This window comes from Dipodomys merriami, unplaced genomic scaffold, assembly GCF_024711535.1.
Source record: "Dipodomys merriami isolate MVZ:Mamm:240054 unplaced genomic scaffold, mDipMer1.0.p SCAF_19, whole genome shotgun sequence".
Classification (NCBI taxonomy): domain Eukaryota; kingdom Metazoa; phylum Chordata; class Mammalia; order Rodentia; family Heteromyidae; genus Dipodomys; species Dipodomys merriami.
The window spans coordinates 16722686-16749392 of record NW_027203270.1 but is presented as its reverse complement, the minus strand read 5'-3'; the positions used below and the strand labels follow the sequence as shown (position 1 = coordinate 16749392).

The 26707-nt window shown below is 50.6% G+C and overlaps 1 protein-coding gene across 7 annotated transcripts in view; it reads right to left on the bottom strand.

The window, feature by feature from the left end:
- The window catches only part of Rap1gap2 (RAP1 GTPase activating protein 2), a 198383-nt gene that overhangs the window by 161788 nt on the left and 9888 nt on the right, over positions 1–26707 (bottom strand). For 5 of the 7 annotated variants that reach the window (XR_011373062.1, XM_070027513.1, XM_070027519.1 and 2 more), the window contains exon 2: positions 7791–7826. Coding sequence is in view for 6 of the 7 variants with exons in the window: in XM_070027513.1 (XP_069883614.1) it covers positions 7791–7826 (36 nt within the window). In the remaining variant the exon portion in view is untranslated. Of the gene's footprint in view, positions 1–1086; positions 1175–7790; positions 7827–15730; positions 15806–26707 lie in introns of those variants that run through there. The other 2 variants (XM_070027514.1, XM_070027517.1) reach the window with 2 other exon arrangements.

The window sequence follows — 26707 nt, the reverse complement described above, 5'->3', positions numbered from 1 at the left end:
TCTCAGGGGAAGCCGGGATTCACCTTGTTCAGGAGTGGGGCTTTGGAGGGGTCCAAGAAATAAAATGCAGTTTCAGAGGTTTCAGAAGAAAATAATGGTCTCCTTGGAGCTGTGTTTCCATAGACGAGGTGTCCTTACAAAGGTAATGAGATCCCCATCACTAGAGGTAACCAAGCCCAAGTTTGGGAAATTCACATATGACTTGTTTGTTTCAAGCCCTGAGACTGCTAAACTCCAGAGGTCTGAGGTGGGGGGTCTCTCCTGAAGGTCCCCTTTTCCTTTCCTTCTCCCAAAGCTCTTAGGGATTAAGCTCTGGACTCTGCCTTCCAGTGAGGCCTAGACAGTGCAGACAAAGTGTATGCTACCCTTAGCCTTCACCAGGACCACAGACACATAGCTAGACCCAGCAACTCCTGCCACACAGCTTCCCCTACCACCACCAGACTCCCTACGAGACAGAGGAGGCAGCTCCTGGAGGAAGGATTGGCCCAGCACCAGCCAGAAGCAACCCCATCCCTGCTCTCCCACCAGCAAGAGGAAGAAGAAGAAGGGACCCTGGCTCCCAGCCTCCAACCCTGTGCTGAATGCAAAGGTCTTTCTTGAAAGCCCAGAGGGAAATTACTTCCCCAGGCCAGGCCAAACCCAGCCCCTGGGCACCAGGCATTGTCCCGCTGCCTCATCCTCTACAATAGATCCGGAAGCCTCTTATCCAGGCCTGGGTCTGGAAGACCTGGGGGGGGGGGGGGGGGCGCCAAGTGCATGGCCAGGGGCCTGGTGTGAGGGTCTGTAGGGATCTTGGGAATTGACAATGAGGGAGCCCCCTGGGCTTTGAGGCCATGGATTGTACATGCGCACTTCTGTCCTGCACCTCGGCTTCACCAACCAGGTGAAGACACCCTCACAGGACTCTAGGAACAAGTAGGGCACCTCCTGGCAGCCAGTCCACAGCTATTTCAGAAGAGCCCCCAGCCCTCCATCCCCTGACCTACCAGCCAGGGCTGCCAGCCATCCACATCAGACACCCACCAGCCATGGCCAAGGCCCAGAGAGCCATCTGTCCACCCAGAAACCAGAACACAGACTCACCAGAGCTTCCTGGGCATGGTGGCCGCCAGCTAGGCTGGAAGATCGGGAACAAATAGGTCCCTAAGATTTTGTAGACCTTGTCGCCTAGGAAATGGCCCCTGCAGGTTGCGTCCCCAATGACTGGCAATGAAATCAGGCCACAGCCCGACTGCCAGCTCTGCACCCGCCTGCCTTGCTTCTCCCTGTAGTCACTCACGCCCCAGACTCCAGATCCCAAAACAGACATGTTCGTGGTTACCATAGGAACTTGCTAAAGCCAAAAAAGGCACCACACAGGCCCCCACATGGGCCCTGGAGGCTCATGTCCACCTGCATGGGTGAGCACACACACACACACACACACACACACACACACACACCCCTGTTCTCAGGCTTTTGAAGGAACCAGTGGCCCAGGGTCCAACAACAGCCATGCTCCCCTGCTGTGCTCCCCCGCCCATCCCCCCATGTTGCCTGGAGCAGGGCTACAAAGGGAGGTTCCCTGGAGGGGGGGGCTCCCCTCAGGCACTGCAGAATGGGGGCTGGAGCCAGGCCACCCCCGCTGTGTCTGCAGACTGAGCAGGAGGACACTGCCAGCCACGTCCCTGTCCTGCCATGCACTGGCTCCTTCAAGTCCTCCAGACTCCGCTCTGATCCTCTGTCCCCTTCCAAGTCATATCCAAGACAGACACAGAGTGCAGCGTGGAAGGAGGGGAGCCTTCCACCTCCTACACATAGACCCTGCCCCCATGACTAGAACCACTTGTCTACTCAGTCCATCTGTCCACTGTCCCCAGCCTCATCATCCCACCCGAATCACAGTCTCCGCCAATTCTCCCAGGCTGCCCATTCACACCCATGCCCAAAATCCCTCCACAGCACCGCCGCCGCCTCCAGCCCTCCCACAGTCCAGCCAGGCCCCAATACAGCCCAGCCTACCCCGCCTGGCTCATCTGGCAGGCAGCCCCAGGACTGCAGGAAGGCCGGGCATCTGGACACTTGTCATACCCCACAACTGTCTGTGTGTCTGTCTCCCTGTGGAGGCAGACATTGTCTTCTTGACTTCTGTCCTCACCTCCCTCCACCCCCGGACTTGGAATGTAAGTACCCCATGAACGTTAGTTGAACAGACTCAAGCTTCTTCCCACTTTCCCACTGCCCCCCCCAAAAAAAATCTAGCTTCCCTTGCCCTTGATGACCCCAGGAAACTCTCAGCAGAGGCCTTAGGTATATAAGAGAGAAGTCGGCCACAAGAAAGTTCTAGAATATCTTGTCAGTAGTACCTGGAGGCTGACTCCTCCCTTATATACGCCTAAGGCCTGGGCATGGTCTCCCTATCAGACACGCTAGGGACCAAAACTGGTACCCACCAATTTAAAAAGTTGTGGAAGAGGCAACACTTTAAAGCTGCTTTTGCTGTGGCTATGAATTAACTGAAAGCTGGGCCCCGGCCCCTCCTTTGCATCTGTGCTCTTGGACCCACCTCTTCCTGCAGTGCCTTAACAATTACCTTGGAGTACCAAGAAAGGCAGGATTCCCAAAAAGTATGTGGTTATAGAAGACAACTGGCCCCTCAGATAGACAAGGCCAGCTTCTTATCATCTTGAAGAAGACAGACAAAAGCTCCAGACCACCTGCCAGGCCTCCTGAGACAAAGATGGAGCTACTGATCAACCAGGCCACACACCTGTGACCTGTGACATGCTTAAACTATGCATAACTTTCTCTTTCTCTGCCCTCAAATCTCCCATTTAGTCTGAAGCCAATGTCTGTACCGCCTGAAGATGGCGTCTTCCCATGGCTGCCATGAAACACATCTCTTTTCTCTGTCCTTCACATCTCTTTTCTCTGGCATATGGAGTAAGTGGCTGGACCTGACCTGGAACTCCTGGACTTAGAGCCTGAAGTCTAAAAACCCAGATTAGTAAATTCCTCTTCCCACTCCCGTCCCATACATGTACCATGCTGTGTCCCAAGCAATGGAAACAGACTGATCTAACCATCTCCAAGCTCTTTGGGTTCCTGTGGCCAGTCCCTGGCTAGAACAAGGTATCAGCCAGGCAGGAACACACACACACACACACACACACACACAGAAGCAGGGGTCTCTGAGGGAGGGCAGGGAGCAGAGGAAAGTACCTGAGGCCTCCAGCTCAGTTCCTCACCCTCTGCACTGTGCCTCAGGATGTGGAGGGGGGAAGCTGGGCTGGCTGGGCCAGGCTCATCTCTGTGGGAATCTCAGTGACTCGGTTACTGCTGTCAGGGCCCTTGTCCCCAGATGATCTCCAGAACAGCCTGAAAAAAGGGAAAGCTCTACATTCGGACCCTGTCACACACACACCCCGCCACACACACACACACACACACACACACACACACACACACCTGTCTCTGCCTCTCTTCTGCCTGCCTCTGCCTCTCTCCACCCCTTCCCCTTCTCTCCAATGGCCTCTGCCCTTTGCTTTCCATCCATCCACATGTACATGATCGGCTGTGACTGAGTCATTCAGCAAATGCCAGACGGAACCTGCTGTGTGCCAACCCTGCTGTGTTAGACCTTAGGGAGCCAGAGCTGAGGAGGCAGAGCTCCTGCTCCCCGTCATTGGATCGTGCATGTCTCAGCAGCGAGCACCAACCATCCCCTGCCATCTCTCACCATCCCCTGCCATCCTGAAAGATGACATATAGCAGCATGTTGAAACTAAAGAGCAGGTAAGTCATTAACCCAGCCCCCTCCTTCCATTTTACAGATGGGAAAACCAAGGCCCAGGGAGGTTAACGATTGGCTCATTTGTTAACCTGGGGTGTGCCAAACCATGGCTCAAGCCTCCTTCCCCCACATGGCAGTCAGCACACCCTCTCCCATGTTCCTATGTGGCTCCATATCTTGGACCTCCTCTGAAGTTAAGGCCTTGCCTCAGGGTCCCCCCTCATTCAGGCTCACAGTCATCCAACCTGGGCCCTCTGGGCCCTAGGCAGCCACTGCTGAGGCAGAAGTGCATTCGGAGGCCAGGGACAGGCAGAGAGGGAGGAAAGCAGGGCGAGAAGTAGGCGCTGAGAACGTCACAGCCCCATGCTGGACAGAGTAAAACTCAGAACCCAAATTCGAATCCCAGCTCCATGACTTCCTTGCTGACGGCCTTGACCACGTTTCCTGGCCTCTCCAGGCCTCTATTTTTCTGTGTTTCAAATGCACAGGGCTGAAGTCCCTTTCTCTACAAGGTGGCAGGAAGGCAATGGATGAATCTTAGCACAAAGCAGGGATAGAACCCAACTTCAGAGCTGTGGCCCTCAGGGGCACCTCCAGGACTTCACACGGCTGACTAGGTTTATGTCAAGGACACAAGTGCTCCCCAGGTCATAGCCAAAGCAGCCAGATGACAGAGGCCACAGCCCAGGAGTACCTGCTATCAGTAGAGAACTCAATGGGCTACAGGAGGGAAGGTACCTGGGGCAGCAGAGGCTAGAGGAAGGAAGTACCTTAGTGCCTGGGGGAGACCCATGCTAGGCATTGAACTACCCAGGTGATCTGCTCAGGTAAGCTGCCAGTAAGAGAGCCACATCCTACCACTATCTCTAGTCAGAGTTTCAGATGCGCCTATGTCAGTGGTAGGGAGAAGAAGGTGGAGAGAGGGAGGTGAGGAGAGGGAGGTGAGAGAACTAACTGCCTTTTAGACCCAAAGGTAGTGGGGACAGCTAGACACAACCTCTTATGGTATCTGCCCAGCCTACAACCAATCCTTACTCTGAGAACTAACCCTTCTCACATAGAGAGAAGGGAGTACCATGTTTTATTCATAGGACCATCCCTCAGGCTAATTGGATTGGACCATGACTGCATAGATGACAGGGGCTGGACCAATCAGATTCTCCTCCCACCCCCTGTTTTTTTTGTGTGTGTGCCAGTCCTGAGACTTGAACTCAGAGCCAGGATACTGTCCTTGAGCTTTTATGTTCAAGGTTAGTGCTCTACCACTTTAAGTCACAATGCCATTTCCAGCTTCCTGGTAATTAATTAGAAATAAGCGTCTCACAGACTTCCTGCGCAAGCTGGTTTGGAACCAAGATCCTCAGAGCTCAGCCTCCTGAGTAGCTAGGATTACAGGTGTGAGCTACTGGCACTTGGCTCTGATTCTCCTTTTATTTATTTACATTTTTAGAAGCTTTACTGAGACTTAATTTTTTTTTGAAATTTTTGAAAGAAAAAGATAGCCAATGGGGTTGGAGGTGTGGCTCAGGTGGCAGAGCACCAACTAATGAGTGAAAGCATCAGAAACCAAGGTTGAGTCCTTGTCTCAGACAAAAATAAAAGAGAGAGACATCATTTATATAGCACTTCAAGTGTACAATTCAATAGTTCTTAGGATATATATACACAGGGCTCTGCCACCATTACTGCTCTCATTACCATCTAGTTCCAAAACATTTTCATCACTTCCAAAATAAGCCTATATCTTTTAGATTTCACTCCCTTGTCCCCTCTCCCAACACAGCCCTAGGCAACCACTCATCTACTAATAGCCACTAGGAAAGTGCAGATGAAAACCACGGGGAGTGGGTGTCACTTCTTACCAATCAGGATGGTGAAATAAGAAGGGCAGAGAACGATCAGTGTTGTTAGGATATAGAAAGTCTGCTTTCTCAAACATGGCTGGTGGTGATGCATAATGGCGCAACTGCCCGGGGAAACAATCTGATAGCTCCTCAAAAGGTTAAAACAGAGTTACCATATTATGACCACTCTTAGCTATACACCCAAGAAAAATGAAAACGTATGCCCATACAAAAGCTTATACATAAATTATCCATGGCAACATTATTAACCATCACCCAAAGTGAAAATAACCCAAACAACTATTAAAAAATGAATGGAAGAGTAAAATATAGTATAATTATAAGTGGAATATAATTTGGCTATCAAAAGAGATGGATACATACATACATATATACATACATACATACATACATACATACAATAGCATGGATAAAATTATGCAATGCCTAGACCAGGAAAATCACTAGATATGAAGTAGATTAGTGGAGCAGGGAAAGGAGAGGAGGAAAAGAGGAAAGGGGAGGGAAGAAGAGGGGAGAGAGGGAAAAGGAAGAAAGAAGTGGAGGTAGATTTTCATGCAGGAGTTAATTCACATAAAATGAGAATATTTCATAGCTAAAGACTAAGGATTTTCTTTCCTCCTTTTCAATTCACTCAGTTGAAGCAGTGGTCTGTAAGTCCTCTTTGCCTGAAAAGAAGAACGTAGATGGAAGTTTCCTAAACTTTGCTTAAGTCTCAAAAGAGAAAAAAAATGAGGATGTAGACAAAATGCTGTGCAGGATCAGAGAGGAGAATGGAAGGAAGGCAGAAATAGTGAGGGACAGATGGGAGGACATAGTTCCCGGACAGATGTGTTTCTGCCTAGGGCTCCCCCACACACCAGTAACCACAAGGCAAATGGAGGCAGGCAATTCCCAGTCCTGAGGCTTCTGGCATGGGAGCCTCATTGGGATGCAGGGCTGATCTGGTTGACACACATCCAGGCAACAAGGACCCAAAGATCAGCCAATCCCATCCACCCACCCACATACCAAGGGTGTTCTCTGTTAGGGTTTACAGCTGTGTAATGGGAAATGTCCAGAAGATCATCTGATGGGATTGGATGTAGTGTTTAAAAAAAAATGTGCCAGGCACGGGTGGCTCACCCCTGTAATCCTAGCTACACAGGAGGCTGAGATCTAAAGACCACAGTTCAAAGTTAGCCCAGGCAGAAAGTCTAAGAGATTCTTACCACCAATTAACTACTAGAAAACTGGAAGTGGTGCTGTGGTCCCAAATAATAGAGCTCAAGCCTTGAGCAATAGAGCTCAGTAACAGCACCCAGGCCCAGAGTTCAAGCCCCATGACCAACTAAAGGGGAAAAAAAGCAAAAAATTATGCTGGTACTGGGGCTTGAACTCAGGGTCCAGGAGCTGTCCCTTAGTTTTTTTGCTTAAGGCTGGTGCTCTACCATGAGTCACAGCTCCACATTTGGCTTTTTGAGAGTTAAAGATACGAATCTCTGGGCTGAGAAGGTGGCTCCGTGGTAGAGTGCTTGCCTTGCATGCATGAGGCCCTGGGTTTGATTCCTCAGCACCACATAAGCAAAAAAAAAGCTGGAAGTGGCGCTGTGGCTCAAGTGGTAGAACGCTAGCCTTGAGCTGAAGAGCTGAGGGACAGCGCCCAGGCCCAGAGTTCAAGCCTCACGACCGAACCAAAAAAAAAAAAAAGAAGAAGAAGAGGAAGAATAGCAGAGGGTGTGTGTTTTGAGATTACTTGTGATGGTTAATCTTATTTCAGAGTCTTTTATTGGTCACATTATATAAATACACCTTGCCCTATTCAAACTAGCCAATCCTGAGCAGATTGTAAACCTGAGCTCAGCCAATCTGAGCAGAGGGGGCAGGATCTGCTGTGTTAGGGATAAATAGTAGAGCAGCCCCCCCACTCTGTGTGCACACCCTCCCATAGAAGTAAATTTTGCCTTGCTGAGACAATTCTTTGTTCTTCTATTACATAGACAGTCAGCAATCAGGAGCCCCGCTCAGCCTCCTCCAATCCAGAGGACCAACACTGGATCATCCACCATCCACTGTGTTCCTCACAACATAGAAGAAGAAGCAACACACCCCCTCCCCAGCTCTGGTGTCCTGTCACATGCAATCTCAACAGAACAGAAAGTGGCACTTACTTGACCTTCAGACTGGCCAGCATGGTCTTGTCGATCCTGCCGAAAGAAAAGCAAAGGCTATGATCAGTGAAAGGGCTGAAGACTCCCATCCAAGAGTCTGCAGGAGAGGGGTCCCTAGCTCAGCCCAGCACAACAAAGTGGGAAGGCCCTGCCAGGGACAGCTTCCTTTGTTCCAGCTCAGCAAAGGAAGGCTGAGTCTGGGAGGGCAGGGGCATGCATAGCCCTGATGAGATGTCATCATTCTTCCCACCTTATTTTTTTTGGGGGGGGTCCGGTCATGGGGCCTGAACTCTGGGCCTGGGTGCTGTCCCTCAGCTCTTCAGCTCAAGGCTAGCACTCTACCACTTGAGCCACAGCGCCACTTCCGGCTTTTTTCATTTTGCTTATGTGGTGCTGAGGAATTGAACCCAGGGCCTCAGGCATGCAAGGCAAGCGCTCTACCACTGAGCCACCTTCCCAACCCCTTATTTATTTTCTTGAATGATACAGGGGTTTGAACACAGAGCTTTGTGTTCTTCCTTGGCTTCTTCCGCTTAAGGTTTGATGGCTTTTTCCACTTAAGGTTTGCCACTCTACCAGCTTTTTGCGGGGTTCAATAGACATTAAGAGTCTCTCGGATTTGTTTGCCTGGGCTGGCTTGAAACCTCAATTGTCAGATCTCATCCTCCTGAGTAGCTAGGACACTGAGATTGGGAAGGATGAAATCATGAGCTTTCTTGCCCCCTCCCCCAACCCAGGCTGACTCTTTATTATTGTTCTCCTACAAAGGGCACTCTGCTACCAGTCAGGGACATCATCAACACAGCACTTCTTAGCCTTCAACTCTGGAAAGATGCAAGCCACCCATCCCATCCCCCACCCCACCCCCACCCCTGCCTATCCTCAGTGGGAAACCTCCCACCCAGGAACTGCCAGTCCCAGGACAGAACCAACAGCAGGCTCCAGGAAGAACTGGCAGGTGGGTTCCAGCAGGGAAGATCAGGTTTGCTGCAGCCGTTCCCACAGTCACTCCTCCACCCAGCCCGCGCCCACCCACACTGGCAGAGGAGGCGTGTGAGAGCTGCTATTTTTACCTCCACATATGCCAGCCCTTATGGCTAGAAAGACAGATTCCCCTCCCCCTCCAAAGACAAAAAGGCCCAATGCTCCCACTGCTCTCCTCCAGTGTAGGGGTCATGGCCACCAGTGTCATCACTAATCATGACACTACAGTGTCAGTCTCCATCAGTATCACCATTATTATCAGTGCTTCTAAACTTATCTCCATTCAAGCAGGGTGAGGTGGCTCATGCCTGTAATCCTAGCTACTCTGGAGGCTGAGTTCTCAGGAGGATGGTTGTTCAAGGCTAGCAAGGTCCCATCTCAACAGCAAAAGCTGGCTGTAGGGGGACCTGCTTATCATCTCAGCTACAGAAAGAGATATAAAACAGGTAGATCAAGGTCTAGGTGTATGCCTGGGCAAAAAGTGAGACCCTATCTCAAATTAATCATTGCAGATTGGGGAAGTAGCTTAAGCCACAGAGCATTTGCCTAGCACGTGTAATGAGACCCTGAGTTCAAACTCCTACTAAAAACAAAAACAAAAACTGGGCTCTAATGTTTCACAGCTGTAAACCTAGATACTCAGGAGGTTGAGATCTGAGGATCATGGTTCAGCGACAGCCTAGGCAGAAATGTCTGTGTGACTCTCCAATAAAGCACTAAAAAGTCAGATGTGGAGGCATGGCTCAAGTATGGAGTACCAGTGTTGAGCAAGAAAGCTAAGGGACAGAGCCTAAGCACTAAGTTCAAGAGAAAAAGAAAATTACCACCATCTCTAGGATGCTCAAAGTTCTTTCAGGGCTCCCATCTAGCAAGCTCAGCCCAGCTAAGCTTCCCCAGCACAACTTCAAGAAGAGGAGGGAGATGGTGAGGTCACAGGTCACAGGGTGAGTTCAGAGATGCCTAACCTTTCTCAGAACCACACTGGCACTGAGCTAGAGACAAGACTCTCTCTCTCTCTCTCTCTCTCTCTCTCTCTCTCCCCGCCACTCAGTTACCAGCATCTCTGATCTCAACTCCCAGTGAAAAAACTAATTGTATCCTACACATCCAAGCCATCAAACTCCCATTTCGGTCCTATGCCTGCTTCCTGAGGGGCTTACTACTCCTCTGGAATGCAGCCCTTCCTCCTCTCTCATCCAGATCCCCAGATCTGACCAGGAGTCATATTTGTAACCAGAGCCACTCAATTGCCACCCCTAAAAATAAGCCCTCACCTCTAATAGTTTCTTCATCTCCTGGTGCTTACAATCACCCCTGTGCTGTGACAAAGATAGAAATGCCCACATGGGGACACTGAGTCCCAGAGAGAGGAAGTGTCCTATTGGAGTTCCTTAAGAGTCAAGGTGGAGCCAGCGCTAGACCCAGGCCTCCTCCTGTGTGCCTTCTGGGCTATGTCTGGGCAATCTGACCACCATACCACCCTGGTGCTCAGGGCCACAGGGGGCCCTGTCTCAGAACCAACATCCCACATACACACCCTTCTTACCCACCAGGGCTCTCAGGCTTGGGTGTGGCCTCCAGGAGGGCAGGGCCTATGGTTTGAACAGGACTGGAGGGGAGATAGTCAGTGGCTGTGAGACTGGGCCCAGCCCCTTCAGGAAGCCAGGAGCTCCTCCCTCTCCTGGTCTACCCTGTCCTCTCTCACCCAGTCCACTCTGTTGTCCAGCCTAGCAGTTGGTGAGGCTTTTGAAACACCACCCCACGATGAGGGAGAATGATGAAAGAGCTCATATCAGTCAAGCTAAACTATACTTATAAACTGATTTATTGAGTGGCAAACCTTTTGTACAAATACTAGATAATAAAAATATAATTTAAAGGACACACACACACACACACACACACACACACACCAAGATTCTCTTGTCTATCTGGAGGGGCCAGAGCTCCAGGAATCTGTAACTTAACCTCAACGGGTTGTGACACACCCCATCTCAGCTGACAGCCACACCCCCTCCAATGTGGGAAGTGGGGGGAGATAGACCAACCCACTGTTGCATGTAAAGCACCTGGCTCACATTCACTGAGCATGGATGCCAGGCTAAGGCCCAAAGACCATGGTAAAGATAGTGGAGTGGGGCCTGCTCTCTCAGAAGCCAGCCTAGTTGACACTGGTGAACACACTGGGGTCTCGTGGGCATACTGGGTCTCTTTCCCCACACCTTTTTGCCATCAAGGCATCCTAGGTAGCCACACACAGCCTCCTTTCACCTGGCCAGGTTCAAACCCCAGGCCCAGATTTGCTCAGGGGGCTCTGGAGCATCAGGCCTCAATGCCCAGCACTGTTCCCGGGGCTGGAGGAGTCCTTCGGCTTCAGCACCACTAGATTTAGCTGAGCTTTGCCGAGGGAGCTGCCTGGTGCCCATCACTCTGCAAGCCCCACATCTGGTAGAGAAAGGTGGGCCTTTCTCTCTCACCTAGGCTCCTCCCTGCACAACCCTAGCCCAGCCTCACACATCCACCCAGGACAGCAGCCTCCAGCCCAGCATCAGGCACCCCCTGCCGCTGTCCCATCTGCCCAAGATGGAAAGCCCCTAACCCCTTCCTGCTGGAGGATGGAGGGCCAAAAGCTGTCAACGTGAGTGACAGCAAAGCTGTGTACATAAGCATGTGAGTAATTAGCCAGAGGAACAGAGCCCACTCCTTCCCAGACCCTCCCCCTGGATCCCCCATTCTCCCTCCACACCACCTCCTCCCTCCCCACCCTGACACCCAAGACACACCCTCTCCCAGCCTGACCATGCCCCAGAACCAGAAGCTGAAAGGAAACCGATAATGCAAACCACTAGGCTCTACTTCCCAGCTGGGGAGAAGCTGCCACCAGCTGGTAACCAGAGACAAGCCTTCGACCTCAGTGACTACTTTCTGGCCCCCTAGAGAGGAAAGGGCATCTCCCTTGTCCCACCCACAAGCTTAGAGGCAAAAGCTGGCACAGAGGGCAAGCAGGAGGGTAGACACAAACTGGGCTGCTCAGGCCCCACACAGCAGTGCCTGCCCCTCCTGTCATGACTCACCCCTTCCCATGACCCCTGCCATGGGGATTCGAGAAGGCAGGAGCGATGAGTGCATACGTGACCATCCACGGGAGGCCGTCCACCCAGCCAGGCACCTCACACACAGTCACAGGCCGGTCACCACACTCACACACCTGCACATAGACACACTCACAAGTAACCACAGACAAGCATCCACATCTACAAGAACATACCAACAGAGACACACAGGTCCAATTGTACTCACTCCCCCTACTCACAACCACACGCACCTGGGCAGCCAGCTCTTTCTGGATCCCTGGGCTCACATTCTCACCCCCCCCCTATTTCTCCCGGACTCAGGTATCACCAAGTGCCCCCTGCACAACCTCCAATCCTGGAGGCCCAGGAGTTCACCAAAGCCCTAGACGAGACTCCATCTCCGAGTTCCCCCAGCCCACCCACAGCCGATCCATCTGTCACCCACCATCCAAAGCCCCCAAAGGAGACGCTGCGCTTCCTGCCAAACATGGCTGCAGTCGTGGGGCCCAGGGTCTCAGCGATGGCCCCAGGACTGTCGGTGAGTGGGCTGAGTGGGCCGTGGTGCCTCGATCTCTGCCCCGGCGCAGGGCGGGGTACCAGGCGTGGCACCGCCCTCCTCGCGGAGCTTCCTGTGGGTGAGGCTGCAGGCCGGGAGGTGTGTCCTGCTCTTTAAGAGGCGCCCAAGTCAGCAAGCAAGCAGGGTCACACAGGCCAGCTTCCTTACACGCAGAGGAACCCACAGCTCCGGAAGGGGCTCAGCCGGCAGATTGCACCACAGACCCATTGGGCCACTGGCCCTGCATAGCCCTGGCTCCCCAGAACCCAGGGGAGGCCCAAGGATACCACAAGTATGCCTGGGAAAACAGGGCAGGGACCCAACTGGAAGCCTCAGAAACCTTAGAGCCCAGAACCCATGCCCCTCCTGGGGCTGCCTGAGACAGGCCTTGGCCTACTGCTCCACTGAGGCACAGATAGATTATACACGTGTAAGTGTGCAAACACACAGGTACAGCCCAGGTGCATATGGTTCCATGCCTGTTCACAAGTCACTGCACACACAAGTACACCTGCACCTACATACACACAGATACATGCTCACACGCAGGTCCCACCCTCTCCTTACTCTCACTTACAAATGACCAATGTGACACTCACATGTGCACACTCAGACTGCTCACATGCCTATGAGCTGCTGTCACACATGCACACACATGGGCACTGCTCTGTACTTTAGGGTATTTTGGGGGGGGAGGTCAGTCATAGGGCTTGGACTCTGGGCCTGGGCACTATCCCTCAGCTCTTCAGCTCAAGGCTAGTGCTCTACCACTTGAGACACAGCACCAGTTCCAGTTTTCTGGTGGCTCATTGGAGATAAGAGTCTCACGGACTCTCCTGCCCAGGCTGGCTTTGAACCATGATCCTCAGCTCTCAGCCTCCTGAGTAGCTAGGATTACAGGCGTGAGCCACCAGCACCCAGCTAGTGCTCTGTACTTCTTGACCCCTGTGCAGGGTCCAGACAGAGGTGAGGATTCCCCTGCTTCACGTGGACAAGAGTGTAGCGGGAAGGCGGCGCCTGCGTCTTAGATGTCTTTCTATTTGGAAGTGCAGGCTTTGGCACCATTCACCACTTGCACCAGCAATGACCACACTAGAGACACAGTAGACATTCTCTGATGACAGCCCTCTGGGCATGTGGGCACTGACAGGGTGCTAGGCCCCACCCTGCCCCCAGGAAGTAGAGAGAGAGAGAGAGAGCAATAGACTTGTCCCAGCTGCCTCCTCCAGCTTCTGTCTCTGACACCACTACCACCACCAATGTCCTGAACAAGGCCTGTCACCACTGTCAGAGTCAGAGGCTCTGTGCTGAGGTGTCAGATGCCAGCCTTGGACAAAGGGAACACAAGGATTCTAATTTCTTTTCTTTTTTCTTTCTTTCTCTCTTTCTTTCTTTTTTTTTCTTTTTGCAGTACTGGGATTTGATGGAGCTTCATGTTTATTAAGCTGGTACTCTACTATGTGAGCCATTCCACCAGCCCTTTGGGGCCAGGTTGAACTGCAATCTTTATTTGTGCTTCCTTGGGTAGCTGGGATGATACCCATGTATCACCACACCCATCCATTGGTTAAGATATACTCTCAAGGAGAGAAAGGGTTGGCATTGTTCAAGAAGAAAAATACTCTTTTCCTGACTTATGTAACTGTAACCCTTCTGTATAACACCTTTATAATGACAATTTTTAAAAAGGTTTAAAAGGTATACTCTCATGAGCTTTTCACCAAGGCTGGCTTCAAATCACAATCCTCCAACCTCTGCCCCCCAACTAGCTAGGATTATAGGCTTAATTAAGCCACCGCTCTTGGCTCCTAATTTTCTTGGCACTCCCGCCAAGAAAAATACTACAGTGGGCTCAGATGGCCACTGGGTAGGCTGTGGGAGCAGTGCCAGGGGCCTGAACCATGGAAGAGCTGAGATCTAGCTCTCTTCTCTAAGACAGCTGGTACCTAGCAGGAGTCCAAGGTCTTCAGTTCAGGTTGTCCTCCATGCCCACCTGTGCCCTAGGAAGGAAAATTCCTAGTCTGGAATGTCTTCAGACATCCTGTTGGATACCTACTGCAGACAGCCACTAGTGCCTGTTCCTCCTGCCACACCCACCCCACACGTAAGAGATTCTCAGCAGGTCCCACGGACCATCCACCCTGCATCCCTCGGAGAGAAACACCACTGGTTTCCCTCACCTCTGCATTAGGAGTACCTCCTAACTAGACATCTGCTCTCCTTACCCAGCAATGGGTTCAGAACACCCAAACAGACCTACAGGATTCCATCCCTCCACAATTAACCACAGGACCAAAGCCAGAGGCTGTGAGGAGTGCACAGAAATGAAGCTGACCCTCAGGAAGAGGGTCATGCTAAGGTTTAAGGGCATCATCGGATGGATCCAGCTATACCACAAGCCAGTTAACCCCTGAATACCTAAGAATCAGCAATTATCCCTTGATTCCTAAATTATCCCTTGATTCCTAGTAGGAAAGTCCTGACAAAAGGGAAGAGATGGCTAGGCCGGATGAGAACCAACAGCCCCTCTGCCTGCTCTGCCTGCTCCTTCTGACAGCTTTGAGACTGCCCCCTGGCTGAGCACTGTGCTGGGAGCAAAAGGAGCTCCTTGAACAGCCAGACACATCCATGGCCTCAGCCAGAGTTTGCTGGGGTGGTGACATAGGTCTACTGAGGACAGAGTCCCTTCTGCAGACTACTTGCTCTCACAGGCTAGTGAGTATGTAAAAAAAAAGTTGGGTGACAGTCACCCCAGGCTCAGGCACACCCCAGCACCCACAACGACCATGTGTAAACAATACTTATCACATCTATTCTGAGAAAGAGGCAGCTGATGGAGTCTCCAAGACAAGACCACACACAGTTATGAGGCTGAGAGCCAGGAAGAACGTAGACCCAGTCTAAGTACCTGAAGGATGGCAGGGCAGCCTAGGGACCTGTGGATGATGTGTTCAAAGCCACAACTACTGTTACCCTGAGGCTGGAATTCAGTCCCTGGCAATCACAAAAGACATTTGTGGAGTCGGGCACTGATGGCTCACACCTGCCATCCTAACTACTCAGGAGATGAAGATATGAGGATCACATTCAAAGCCATCCTGGGCAGGAAAGGTCTTGAGACTGTTATCTCCAATTAACCACCAAACACAACAAAAACAAAACAACAGAAATGGAGCTGTGGCTCAAATAAAAGCTCAGGAACAGTGCCCAAGCCCAGAGTTCAAGACCCAGGATTATCAAAAACAAAACAAAACAAGACATCCATGAGACTCAAACAGCTAGCCACAGTAAGCTGGTGGGTTATCAGGAAGGTACAAAGTGCTCACCTAGACATGCATGGTGCTCTCAGGAACCCTAGAGAAGCCAGAAGACCCAGAACCTCTCCTCTTCAGGGCAAGGACCTAGAGAAGAGGGAAGTTTACACACCATTTCACTCCAAGGGCTCTGGGCAGATGAAGAACATTCTAGAGCCATCGTCACTCTCCCCCACTCAGCCCTCAGTCTTGCCACCTTTGAAGCTGTGTGACCTCAAGCAAGTTACTTAACTTCTCAGTGGGAGTGGGGGGGTGGGAGGGGGAAACCTCAATTTTCTCCTCTAATACCAGGTGGTTCTCACCAGCCCCACAAGATGATTAATGGACTGAAATACTTGTACAGGGCTCCACCCTACTATGAGGGATGTCAGAATTACTATGACCCCACCCCCTGCCTCTGTCCCTCTCAGTTTCCAATCTACACACACACACACACACACACACACACACACACACACACACACACACACACACACACACACACACACTGACTCTTTGGTTCCTCTTCTAAAGGTCAGGGAAGTTGAGAGGTTCTATGGGAAATATTGTGAGCCAAGAAAAGAAAGTGGGGGGTAGGCTCTGTGTGGGCCAGCCCAGCCCTCCTGTCCCAGCCCAGTTTCCTCCCAGATTTGAGCTGACTTGCAGCCAGGAAGAGTGGATATGCAGACAGACCACAGCAACAAGGGATCCAGAAGCAACCCCCATGCCTTTATGCCACAGATCCGCCATTCACTACTGAGACGGTAACCCTGTTGTTCTCATGGAGACTAAGGAACCCCACACACACAAAATTTTCCCTGCTACTAGATGGTAGTGCTGATGACATCACCCTGCAGCCCCATTGAATCCATGGGATCTACAAACATGCATGATTCCTGCTGCACCTGTTGTATAGATGGGAACATGAAGGCCCTGAAAACAGAGCACAGTTCAGCAGCAGGAAGAGAACAATGATGAAGCAAGACAGAGCCAAGGGCCAAGTCTTCCCACCCTGTGGGTCATCACAGAGAAGTGACCTAGGGAACAAGCCCTAGCCCAGCCCCAGGACAGAGCGCAAGGGAACCTACCCTGCTCTATACACTTTCTAGGTTGGGGAGCTGGAAAGCTGGCTGGGACCCTAGGAGAGGCAGCCCAAGCTCCTGTCAGCAGCAGCCCATCGATCATGTCCCCAGGCCCCTGGGGCAGGAGGGAAGGAAGGAACACTGTGGTTTCCTGTGCTTGGGAAGCTCAGACCTTGTAGCCACCAATGAGAGCTGGTGATGTGTTGGGCTCCTTCCCCAGGCCCAGACATGGCAGCCACAGGAAGTTCAGGAAACAGATGCACCTAGAAAAACTGTGCCCTCTGGACCAACCTAGATCTGGCATAAGACAGCTTGATCTGTGCAGCTCAGCCACAGTCCCCAGAGTGCCACTGTGACCAGTTTGCCTATTCTTTAGATGTGCCAGTCCTCCATTCATCAAAAGGGGAGATAGAGCCAGGCACTGGTGGCTCACGCCTATAATCTTAGCTACTCAGGAGGCTAAGATCTGAGGATCTAGGTTCCAAGTCAGCCTAAGCAGAGGCTGAAACTCCAATGAACCTCCAGAAAGCTGTAAGTGGAGCTGTGGCTCAAGTGGTAGAGTGCTAGCCTTGAGCAGAAAAAGCCCAGGGACAGTGCCTGGGTCTTGAGTTCAAGGACTGACACAACAGGGTAGAATCCTGGATTCTGTGGAGCTGCCCCCACCATGGAGAAGAGCTTGAACTGAGCCATTCTGGATCTTCAAGCCTAGTTTCTGCCACACACCTGGAGAACTACTTCCTAGATGAAGAGCTCAAGTTTAACTAGAACATAGGTGACCCCCAAGCCCGGCTGGCCAGCTCTCTTTAAGCATCTTACCCTTAAGCAGAAATAGGAGGCTCCAGAGCCCAGCAGCCTTTGAAGGGCTCCTCCATGTAGCCAGGCATCAGTGCTTCTGCCTGAGCCTCTCCCTCCAGTCTCTAGGGTACTTCTTAACCATCCTGGAGCCTTTCCCAAGCCTTGGACAACAACAAAAAATAGTAATAATAGAAAAGAGAAGGGTAAGGCTGCAGTGGCAGAGCATTTGCCTAACATGGGTGAGTCCCTGAGTTCAGAAGCTTCATTTAACCAATTAATGGTAAACAAACGGAAGCTTGGACAGTTTAAACAAACAGCCAATAGGTTTGCAAATGTACTGGGGGAGGGGGGCTGAGGTGGTAGTTCAATGGTGGAGTATATGCGTAGTATGCCCAAATCCCTGCTTCATTTCCCAGCACCAATCCAGCCATCAAGGTCCCAAGTGTGCTGAGCATGAGAACTACCAGTAATGTGACCTTAGGCAATGTCCTTACCCTGTCTTTAACCTGCCTGTGCCTCAGTTCCCGTGTGTGTGTGTGTGTGTGTGTGTGTGTGTGTGTGTGTGTGTGTGTGTGTGTGTGTGTGTGTGTGTGTGTGTGTGTGTATCATCCTCAGGGCTGTGGGGGAAACATGGGAAGATATATGCTAAGGCTTCAGGGCCATCCCTGGCACTGACCTGTGGGTCAGTTAGCTAGTGTGACTGCTAAAATTTGATTCTATGCCAGGCATGGTGGCACACACCTGTAAGTCTTAGCTGCTTGAGGCTGAGGCAGGAGATTTGCTTGAGCTCACCAGTTGGAAACTAGCCTGGGCAACATCACAATATCTTATCTCAGGGAAAAAGAGAAGAGAAAAAGGGAAAGTGAAGGAAAAGAAGGGAAGGAAAAGGATCAGAGGAGAGGGGAGGGGAGGAGACCAATAGAGAGGGGACGGGAAGAGTAAAGGGAAGTGAGAGAGGAGAGGGAAGAGGCAGGGAAAGCAGAAGATGGGGGAGGGGAGGAGAAGTCAAGAATAGGACTGCTGGCGCCCAGTGGCTCATTCCTGTAATCCTAGCTACTCAGGAGGCTGAGATCTGAGGATAACAGCTCAAAGCAAGCCCGGGCAGGAAAGACCGTGAGACTCTTATCTCCAATAAACCACTCAGAAAACTGGAAATGGGGGCTGGAAAGGTGGCTCAGTGGTAGAGTGCTTGCCTTGCATGCATGAGGCCCTGGGTTCGATTCCTCAGCACCACATAAGCAGGGGAAAAAAGCCAGAAGTGGCGCTGTGGCTCAAGTGGTAGAGAGCTAGCCTTGAGCTGGAGAGCTGAGGGACAGCACCCAGGCCCAGAGTTCAGGCCCCACTACCGGACCCCCCCCAAAAAAAGAAAAGAAAACTGGAAATGGCGCTGTGGCTCAAGTGGTAGAGCGCTAGCCTTGAGCTGAAGAGCTGAGGAACAGCGCCCAGGCCCAGAGTTCAAGCCCCATGACTGACAAAAAAAAAAAAGGATAGGACTAATTCCAGCACTGGATAGGCTGACTGAGAATCTGGAAGAACTTGTGTCAATATATATATAGATAGATAAATAAATAAATGATTTTCTAGTTGTGCCCATGAACAATGGAATAATATGTATTATATATTATATATTGTTCTCCTTGCGCCACCCAAGCTTGTTGGCAGAGAGCCCTAATGCCCATCTTTGGCCCATCCTGGTGAGTCTGCTGTGGTGTAGGAGAGTTGGGAGGGAGGGGCCTAGTGGGATGAGATGAGCAGATAGGAGGACAAAGAGCTAGTCACATGATCTCCTTTAGTGAAGAAGTCCGCTCTGGTACCCCCTAGTGCCCAAGTCTTCTTGCCCACAGGTAGCCACAGGGAAAAAAGTATATATATATAAACACATACATATATATTATATATATAATACATTTATATATAATATATGTAATAGATACACAATATATAAAACATATATATTACATAGTACAATATACTATATGTTATAATTATTATATTATATAATATATGTATATATATTATTCCATTGTTCATGAACAAGACTAGAAAATCATCTCCAGAAGACAGTAATGCAGTAAGAAATACTAGAACAAAGTACACCATGAGACTCTCATCATTGACAGCTCTGTGATTACCCGAGGGCAGGAAGACTTGGGCACTAGGGGGTAACAGAACAAGCTTCTTCACTAAAGGAGATCACATGACCAGCTCTTTGTCCTCCCTCCAGCTACCCACCCATCCCACTAGGCCCCTCCCAACTCTCCTATACCACAGTAGAGAATCACCAGGATGGGTCAAAGATGGGCCTTAGGGCTCTCTGCCAACAAGCTTGGGTGATGCAGGGAGAACAAGGGGAAATCTTGTTTCTATTTCTAGAACATCAACCATATTGCCCTCTGGCAAAAGAGATGGAAGATAGGGTCACTTTCTCAGTATTGCAAAAGATAAGCAACAACTCCATGCTGTCAGAGCACATGGGTCCCAGGCCTATCTCTGGCACTAAATGTAGCTATGGGGAAACTATTCTAACTCCTTCTATATCCAGTTTCATCTGTAAAGAATTTATTTCATTCATTCACTTCTTAAGAGCTTCCTATGGACCAGGGGGATCATATTAACTTTCCATTAAGCCTTACCACAACCACATTCAATTTCTTGATGAAGAAGTAGAGCCTCAGGCTCAGAGATTTGCTCAAGGTCATAAGGCTGGTGTATGCCCATGGTAGAATTCAAACCCAGAGCCTTTCCTTGGAGCCCTTCTGCCTTTCTTATAAGTGAGGTTCACACACAGCAGAGCAGGCCCCAAAAAAGGTTGGGCTCCAGAAAACCCCAAGACTCTCCTTGGGCCCCCTGCCCCAACCTGGGCTAAGACAGCTAGACTGAGTGACTATGACTGGCCGATGAGCAGGGACTCAGGCAAAGGCAGGCAATGAGGAGGCAGGGAGCTCCTTCACATACTTTTTTTAAAAAAAAAGAAAAAGGCTTACAACAGAAAGGCAGCACATTCATGATTCATTTATCTAATGTCCTTGAATAAAGTTGGGGACACCAATGGGGCTCAGCCTCACCCCAGGCCTACTGCTAGACCTCCAGCTTCAGGCCATCTCCTTAAAGGACATTTGTCCCTTGTCCACTTGAAGAGATCAGAGCTGACTTGGATTGGTAGAATAAACTAAGACAGGAATAACCTGACACAGTAGCAACCTCACTTCACAGATGGGGAAACCGAGGTACAGAGAGACTAAGTGCTCAAGGTCATACTCCAAGTGAATGGCTGGGCAGACTGTACTTTGCAAAGATGGTTACAACATCTTTCCGTTCTTCAGATGTGATGCTGACAGACCTCTGCTGAGTGCCACGGTCTGTTCCTATGCCTCAGTTCTGGGTAGGTCTATGAATATGGGTGAAGTCCTGCCACATTCCATCCAAGGCTAGCTAAGAAAAAAAAAAAAGAAATTGAGCCGGGCACTGATGGCTCATGCCTGTAATCCTAGCTACTCAGGAAGCTAAGATCTGAGGATCACAGTTCAAAGCCAGCCCAGGCAGGAAAGTCCTTGAAACTCTTATCTCCAATAAATTACCAGAAAACCAGAAGTGGTGCTGTAGCTCAAGTGGTAGAGCGCTCACCTTGAGCTGAAGAGCTGAGGGACAGTGCCCAGGCCCAGAGTTCAAGCCCCACAACCAACCAAAAAAAGAAAAAAAGAAATTGCCCCTCTCTGTCTTTCTTAGGACCCTGGCCCTTTGATCCAGCCATCATGTTTTGTGGAAGCTGGAAGTAGAAAGCTCATGGAAAGGACATGAGGAAGGGGGGCTCCTGCCAATAGTCAGCCAGATGTAAGCATCTGAGCCACAAGTGGGTCCATCCCTAGGATTTAAACCACTCTGGACAGCACTGGGTGGAGAAGATACATATTATTCCCACTGCACCCCATCCAAATGCAGAATATAAACAAAATAAATGTCACCACTGCTGGAGCGAGAGACTTCTGGGTGGCTTATGACACAGCATCCAATAACTAGAACAATGGCAAAGGCAGACTTGGAACCAAGCAAACTGGCTCCAGAGCTTGTGCCCACAGCCAGTCTACCATTGCCCTGCTGTGCAGGAGACAGCACAAGGGAAGAGTCTAGAGAAAGGGTAATGAGTCAGACCCACCTATGTTCACTCAGTAATCCATTCATTCATCAAATGTTGTTGGCTTCTTACTGTGTCCCAGGCACTCCGAGGATACTTAGGTGAATAGACATACCCCTGCTCTGGGTAAGGAGTAAGGAGGTGAAGGATAAAAAAAAGAGATAACCTGGCCAATTGCCCACACCTGTAATCCTAGCTACTCAGGAAGCTGAGATCAAGAGGATCAAGGTTCAAAGCCAGCCAGGCAGAAAAGTCCACTAGATTCCATTTCCAATTAGCCAGCAAAAAGTCAGGCTAGAGGAATGGCTCCAGTGGCAGAGTACCAGTCAAGTAAGTTGAGCAAGCACAAGGCCCTGCGTGCAAATCCTACTGCCAGCAAACAAAAAAGGGTGATAATCTGCCAGGCATACAGTTGTACATCTCTAATCCTGGTATCTGGGAGTCAAAGCCAGGAGAATCTGAGTTCAAGGTAAGCTTAGGCTACATAGCAAGTTTAATGCCAGCCTGAGCTACATAGCATAGTGAGACTGTGGAAAGAGAGATGGAAGGAAGGAAGGGAGGGAGGGAGGGAGGGAGGGAGGGAGGGAGGGAGGGAGGGAGGGAAGGAGGGGAGGGAGGGGAGAGAGAAAGAAAGGGGAAGGAAGAAGAGAAAGAGAGAAGAGAGGGAAGGAGGGAAAAGAAGGAGGGAAGGAGGGAGAGAGAAAAAGGAAGGAAGGAAGGAAGGAAGGAAGGAAGGAAGGAAGGAAGGAAGGAAGGAAGGAAGGAAGGGAGGAAGGAAGGAAGGGAGGGAGGGAGGGAGGGAGAAAGGGGAGAGAAGAAGAGAAAGAGAAGAGAGGGAAGGAGGGAAAGGAAGGAGGGAAGGAGGAAGAGAGAAAAAAGAAAGGAAGGAAGGAAGGAGAGAGAGAGAGAGAGGGAGATGCTAGGGTAAAACTCCTTTGAATAAATAGCATACACTTTGAAAAGTGAATGATAAGAAAGGTAAAACATACCTGTCTAGGGTATGGGCACTAGAGGGAGGAGGCAAGAACAGAGAGGGTGAAGGGGGGTGAATATGGTCAAAATACTTTCTGTCCCAGTGAGAAAATGCATCAACGAAGCTTGCTGAGATTGGTGTGGGAAGTAAGCAGGGAAGAGGAGAATGACTGAGCAATGTACATTGTGTGCTTGTATTGATATGTCAAAACTCCTGCCAAGCATCAGTGGCCCACACCTGTAATCCTGGCTACTCAGGAGACTGATATCTGAGGATCATGATTCAATGAAAGCCTGAAAGTTCATGAGACTTTTATCTCCAATTAGCCACCAGAAAGCCAGAAGTGGTGCTATAACTCAAAGTGGTAAAGGGCTAGGCTTGAGCAAAATAGCTCAGGGATAGTGCCCACGCCCTGAGTTCAAGCCCCATGACTGACAAAAATAATAATAATTTAAAAAATAGAACTCCTAGCCAGCGCCACTGACTCATGCTTGTAATCCTAGCTACTCAGGAAGCTGAGATCTGAGAATTGCAGTTCAAAGCCAGCTCCGGCAGGAAAGTTCTTGAGACTCTTATTTCCAATTAACCACCAGAAAACTGGAAGTGGTGCTTTGGCTCAAGTGGTAGAACTGAAGAGCTGAGAGACAGTGTCCAGGCCCAGAGTTCAAGCCCCACAACCAACCAAATAATAATAGTAGTAATAATAAAAAAATAAATAAATAAAACTCCTTTACATAATTTATCCATGCTATTTTTTTTTATTTTTTGCTAGTCCTGGGGCTTGAACTCAGGGCCTGGGCACTGGCCCTGAGCTTCTTTTGCTCAAGGCTAGCACGCTACCACTAGAGCCACAGTTCCACTTCCAGCTTTTTCTGTTAATGTGGTACTGAGGAATCAAACCCAGGGCTTCATGCATGCTAGGTAAGCACTCTTCCACTAAGCCATATCCCCAGACCCCCATGCTAATTACTTTTTCAAGTGAACAAAAAATACCCTGAACTTCTTTTCAATATCTTTTTTTTTTTTTTTTTGCAGGTCATGGGGTCTGAACTCTGGGTCTGGGTGCTGTCCCTCAGCTCTTCAGCTCAAGGCTCATGCTCTACCACTTAAGCCACAGCGCCCACTTCTAGCTTTTTCTGTGTATGTGGTACTAAGGAATCAAACCCAGGGCCTCATGCATGCAAGGCAAGCACTCTACCACTGAGCCACCTTCCCAGCCCTTTAATTGTTATTATAAACGTGATGTACAGAGCTATTAACTCTGAACTTTTAAAGGAACAATAAAACATATATCATGTGAGGGGGGAAGGGGGACAACTTGAAGTATTTACAATAGGCTCACGTAACCCACAAGGGACCAGATGTCTGGGGAGCCCTGTAAAGGAGGAGACCTGAGTCGGCTTCTCTGAGAGGCAGAGGTTCATGCCGAACATAGGGAACAACAAGCAGCACGAGACAAAAAGACCTAAATTGCCATTTGGGCTCCATCACTATTAGGCAGGTGACCTTGAGGAAGTGACATCTCACTCAGGAGGTAGACAAGCTTTTTTAGAAGCCACTTCTTAGGATCACTGTCCTCCTAAGGCAGGACCGTCACTGAGAAGCAAGTGAGCTACCTGTACAGTGTGCCATCCTGACCCTGCCGCAGGACAAGCTACACAAATAACGATGATTACAGTTTGCATTCCACAGAGGCCAAAGATCGCCCAGTGAGATGCCCAGAACTCCAGGGACTACTCTGCCACCTGTCAGAAACCACCAACCACAGAGAAGATAGTGGACATAGTGGAGAGCCCCCCCACTACCATGCAGACAACCAAGACACTAAAAATGGGCAGGAGTCTGGGTGCACACACATTTCCCTGAAGTGTGCTGACATATAGGCTGCTTTCTACATACCCCTGCATCCCTGACTCATCGTCTCAACCCAGGGCCCACGCCCATCCCCCCTCAGAAGCTCAGGACAGGGCCCGAGGCTGGACTCTCCAAACCCCAATCTGAAGGCAGTGGGTACCCACACATCCAGAGGGAGAGAAGCAAAGAGCATAGCAGAAGGGGCAAAAAGAAAGCCTAGAGAGAGGGTAGAATTGGGCAGGGCAAAAGACTCAGAGAGTCCAGGGGACCAGAAACCCTGCTGGGTAAAGAATCACCTGCCATCCAAATACCATTCAGGACCCTGGAGAGTGCACAGCAGGCGTTCAACAAACAGCCGGAGAACAATGCCCAAGAGAAATGAAAGAGCATTCAGTGCACAGAGACAACCTCAGAGAGGCCACGTACACACTGAGACAGCAATCCAGGCCTCCAGAGTACACGCACACACACACGCACATACACACACAGAGCACACCTCAGTCCAACTGGCTGCTACCTGACACCACTCCCTGTTCTTGCTTACCTCCAGCCACTATATCAAGGTCCTTCTGGTGCCCATGTCTGATGCCATCTGCTGACCCAGACCTGGCAGGGCCCAGCCAGCTGACCCAGCAAGATCTAGGATGGAGAGTGCAATCCTTCTTTAGAAGGGGTGGGATGTAACCTGGCCCTGCAAGCAAGATGCAAGTCCAGAAGCGGGGGGGTGGGGGTGGGGGGGGGATTGGGAATGCTGTTGGGGGGAGCGGGGAGGCCCTCAGCCTGTCTCCAGCCAGGGCCCCTAAGGCACAGCTTCTGCCTTGGCATTCCACCTGCCTTGGAAGTCCCTGCGGCTGCTTCACAACGCCAGCAGATGGGTAGGAATCTCCTTGTCCCCATCTGGAAGTCCTGCACAGTGGCAGCAAACAGAGAAAAACACAAAACACACACACACACACACACACACACAGTGTTGCATGGCAGGCTGGGATCAGACCTGGGATAGATCTTCTCAGTATAAACGCATCAAAGCATTGAAGGAGGTGTACATAAGAAGAATATTGACCCTAAGGTGAGTAGACAGAAAGATTGGCATTGCTATTTTTTATGTTTATTTTTTTTACTAAACTTACTAAGAACAAAAGCTACCCCCAACTGCAGAGGTGAGAGAAGTCTTTAAAATGACGGCAATGAAGACTACAGTGTGGGCTGACACTGTATCTTTCCTCCCAGCCCTCTGTGTGAGTGGCCTTGCCTGCAGGAGACAATGACCTTTGTCATGCCAGCCTGAGCTGCCTGTGCCACACCTTCCCTACTGTGTGAGCTCTCCCAGAGGGAGGGGCTGGCAGGCAGCTCAGAGCTGGGAGAGGGTAGGGAGACAAGGGCACCTGGTACCATAGCAACAGGCCTTGGCCGAGCAAGGCACATTCACAACTTCTCCATTTGCTGCTCATATCAAGACCTAGGTATGTGCAGACAGCATCTGCCCCATCAAAGTGAATAGTGGCCAGGGAGGGCAGGCAGGTACATTGGAGAAAAAGGGAGAATAAGGAGGCTCAGGAGAGCTGGACCTCAAAATATAAAGCCTGCTCTGACTCATGCCCTAGGACTCCTTAGCTATCCCCTCCACGCCTTGCATCCTGCCCCCCTCACCATTCTCTGTTAAGCCCTGCCTGTCCCCAGACAAGTCACCATGAGCCCTGGCTCCTCAGCCTTCTCACCTACCTCCTCTCCTGCCCACCCACTCTCCTCTCCCTTCAAGCTCTGTGTTTTCTCTAGTCCTCCCCCTCCCCCTGGTCTGTCCTCCCTACCGATGGTGGCCCAGACCAGTGCCCACGACCATCTGCCAGCTCCAAATGCCAGCATCCACCCTGCCTCCAGTCTTCCTTCCAGCTGCTTCCAAGCCTCCTGATCCCCCTCATCCTCTTCTGCCCAGTCCTGGGCTCCTCTGACCTCCTAGGCATCACTGGCTCCAACTCACAGCCTGTGAAACGAGACAGATCCAGTCAGCCCCAGAGGCACTGATTAGAGCAGGAGTCTGACCTTTGAGCCCTAGATGCCACACCAGGAGGGGGGCCAACAAGGTCACCTTACTCCTTGAATGCTTGAGTATCTTCTCCACCAGACCCTGTGGCCCCATTGCTGTATTTAGAAATTCAATAAAGCCAGACATGATG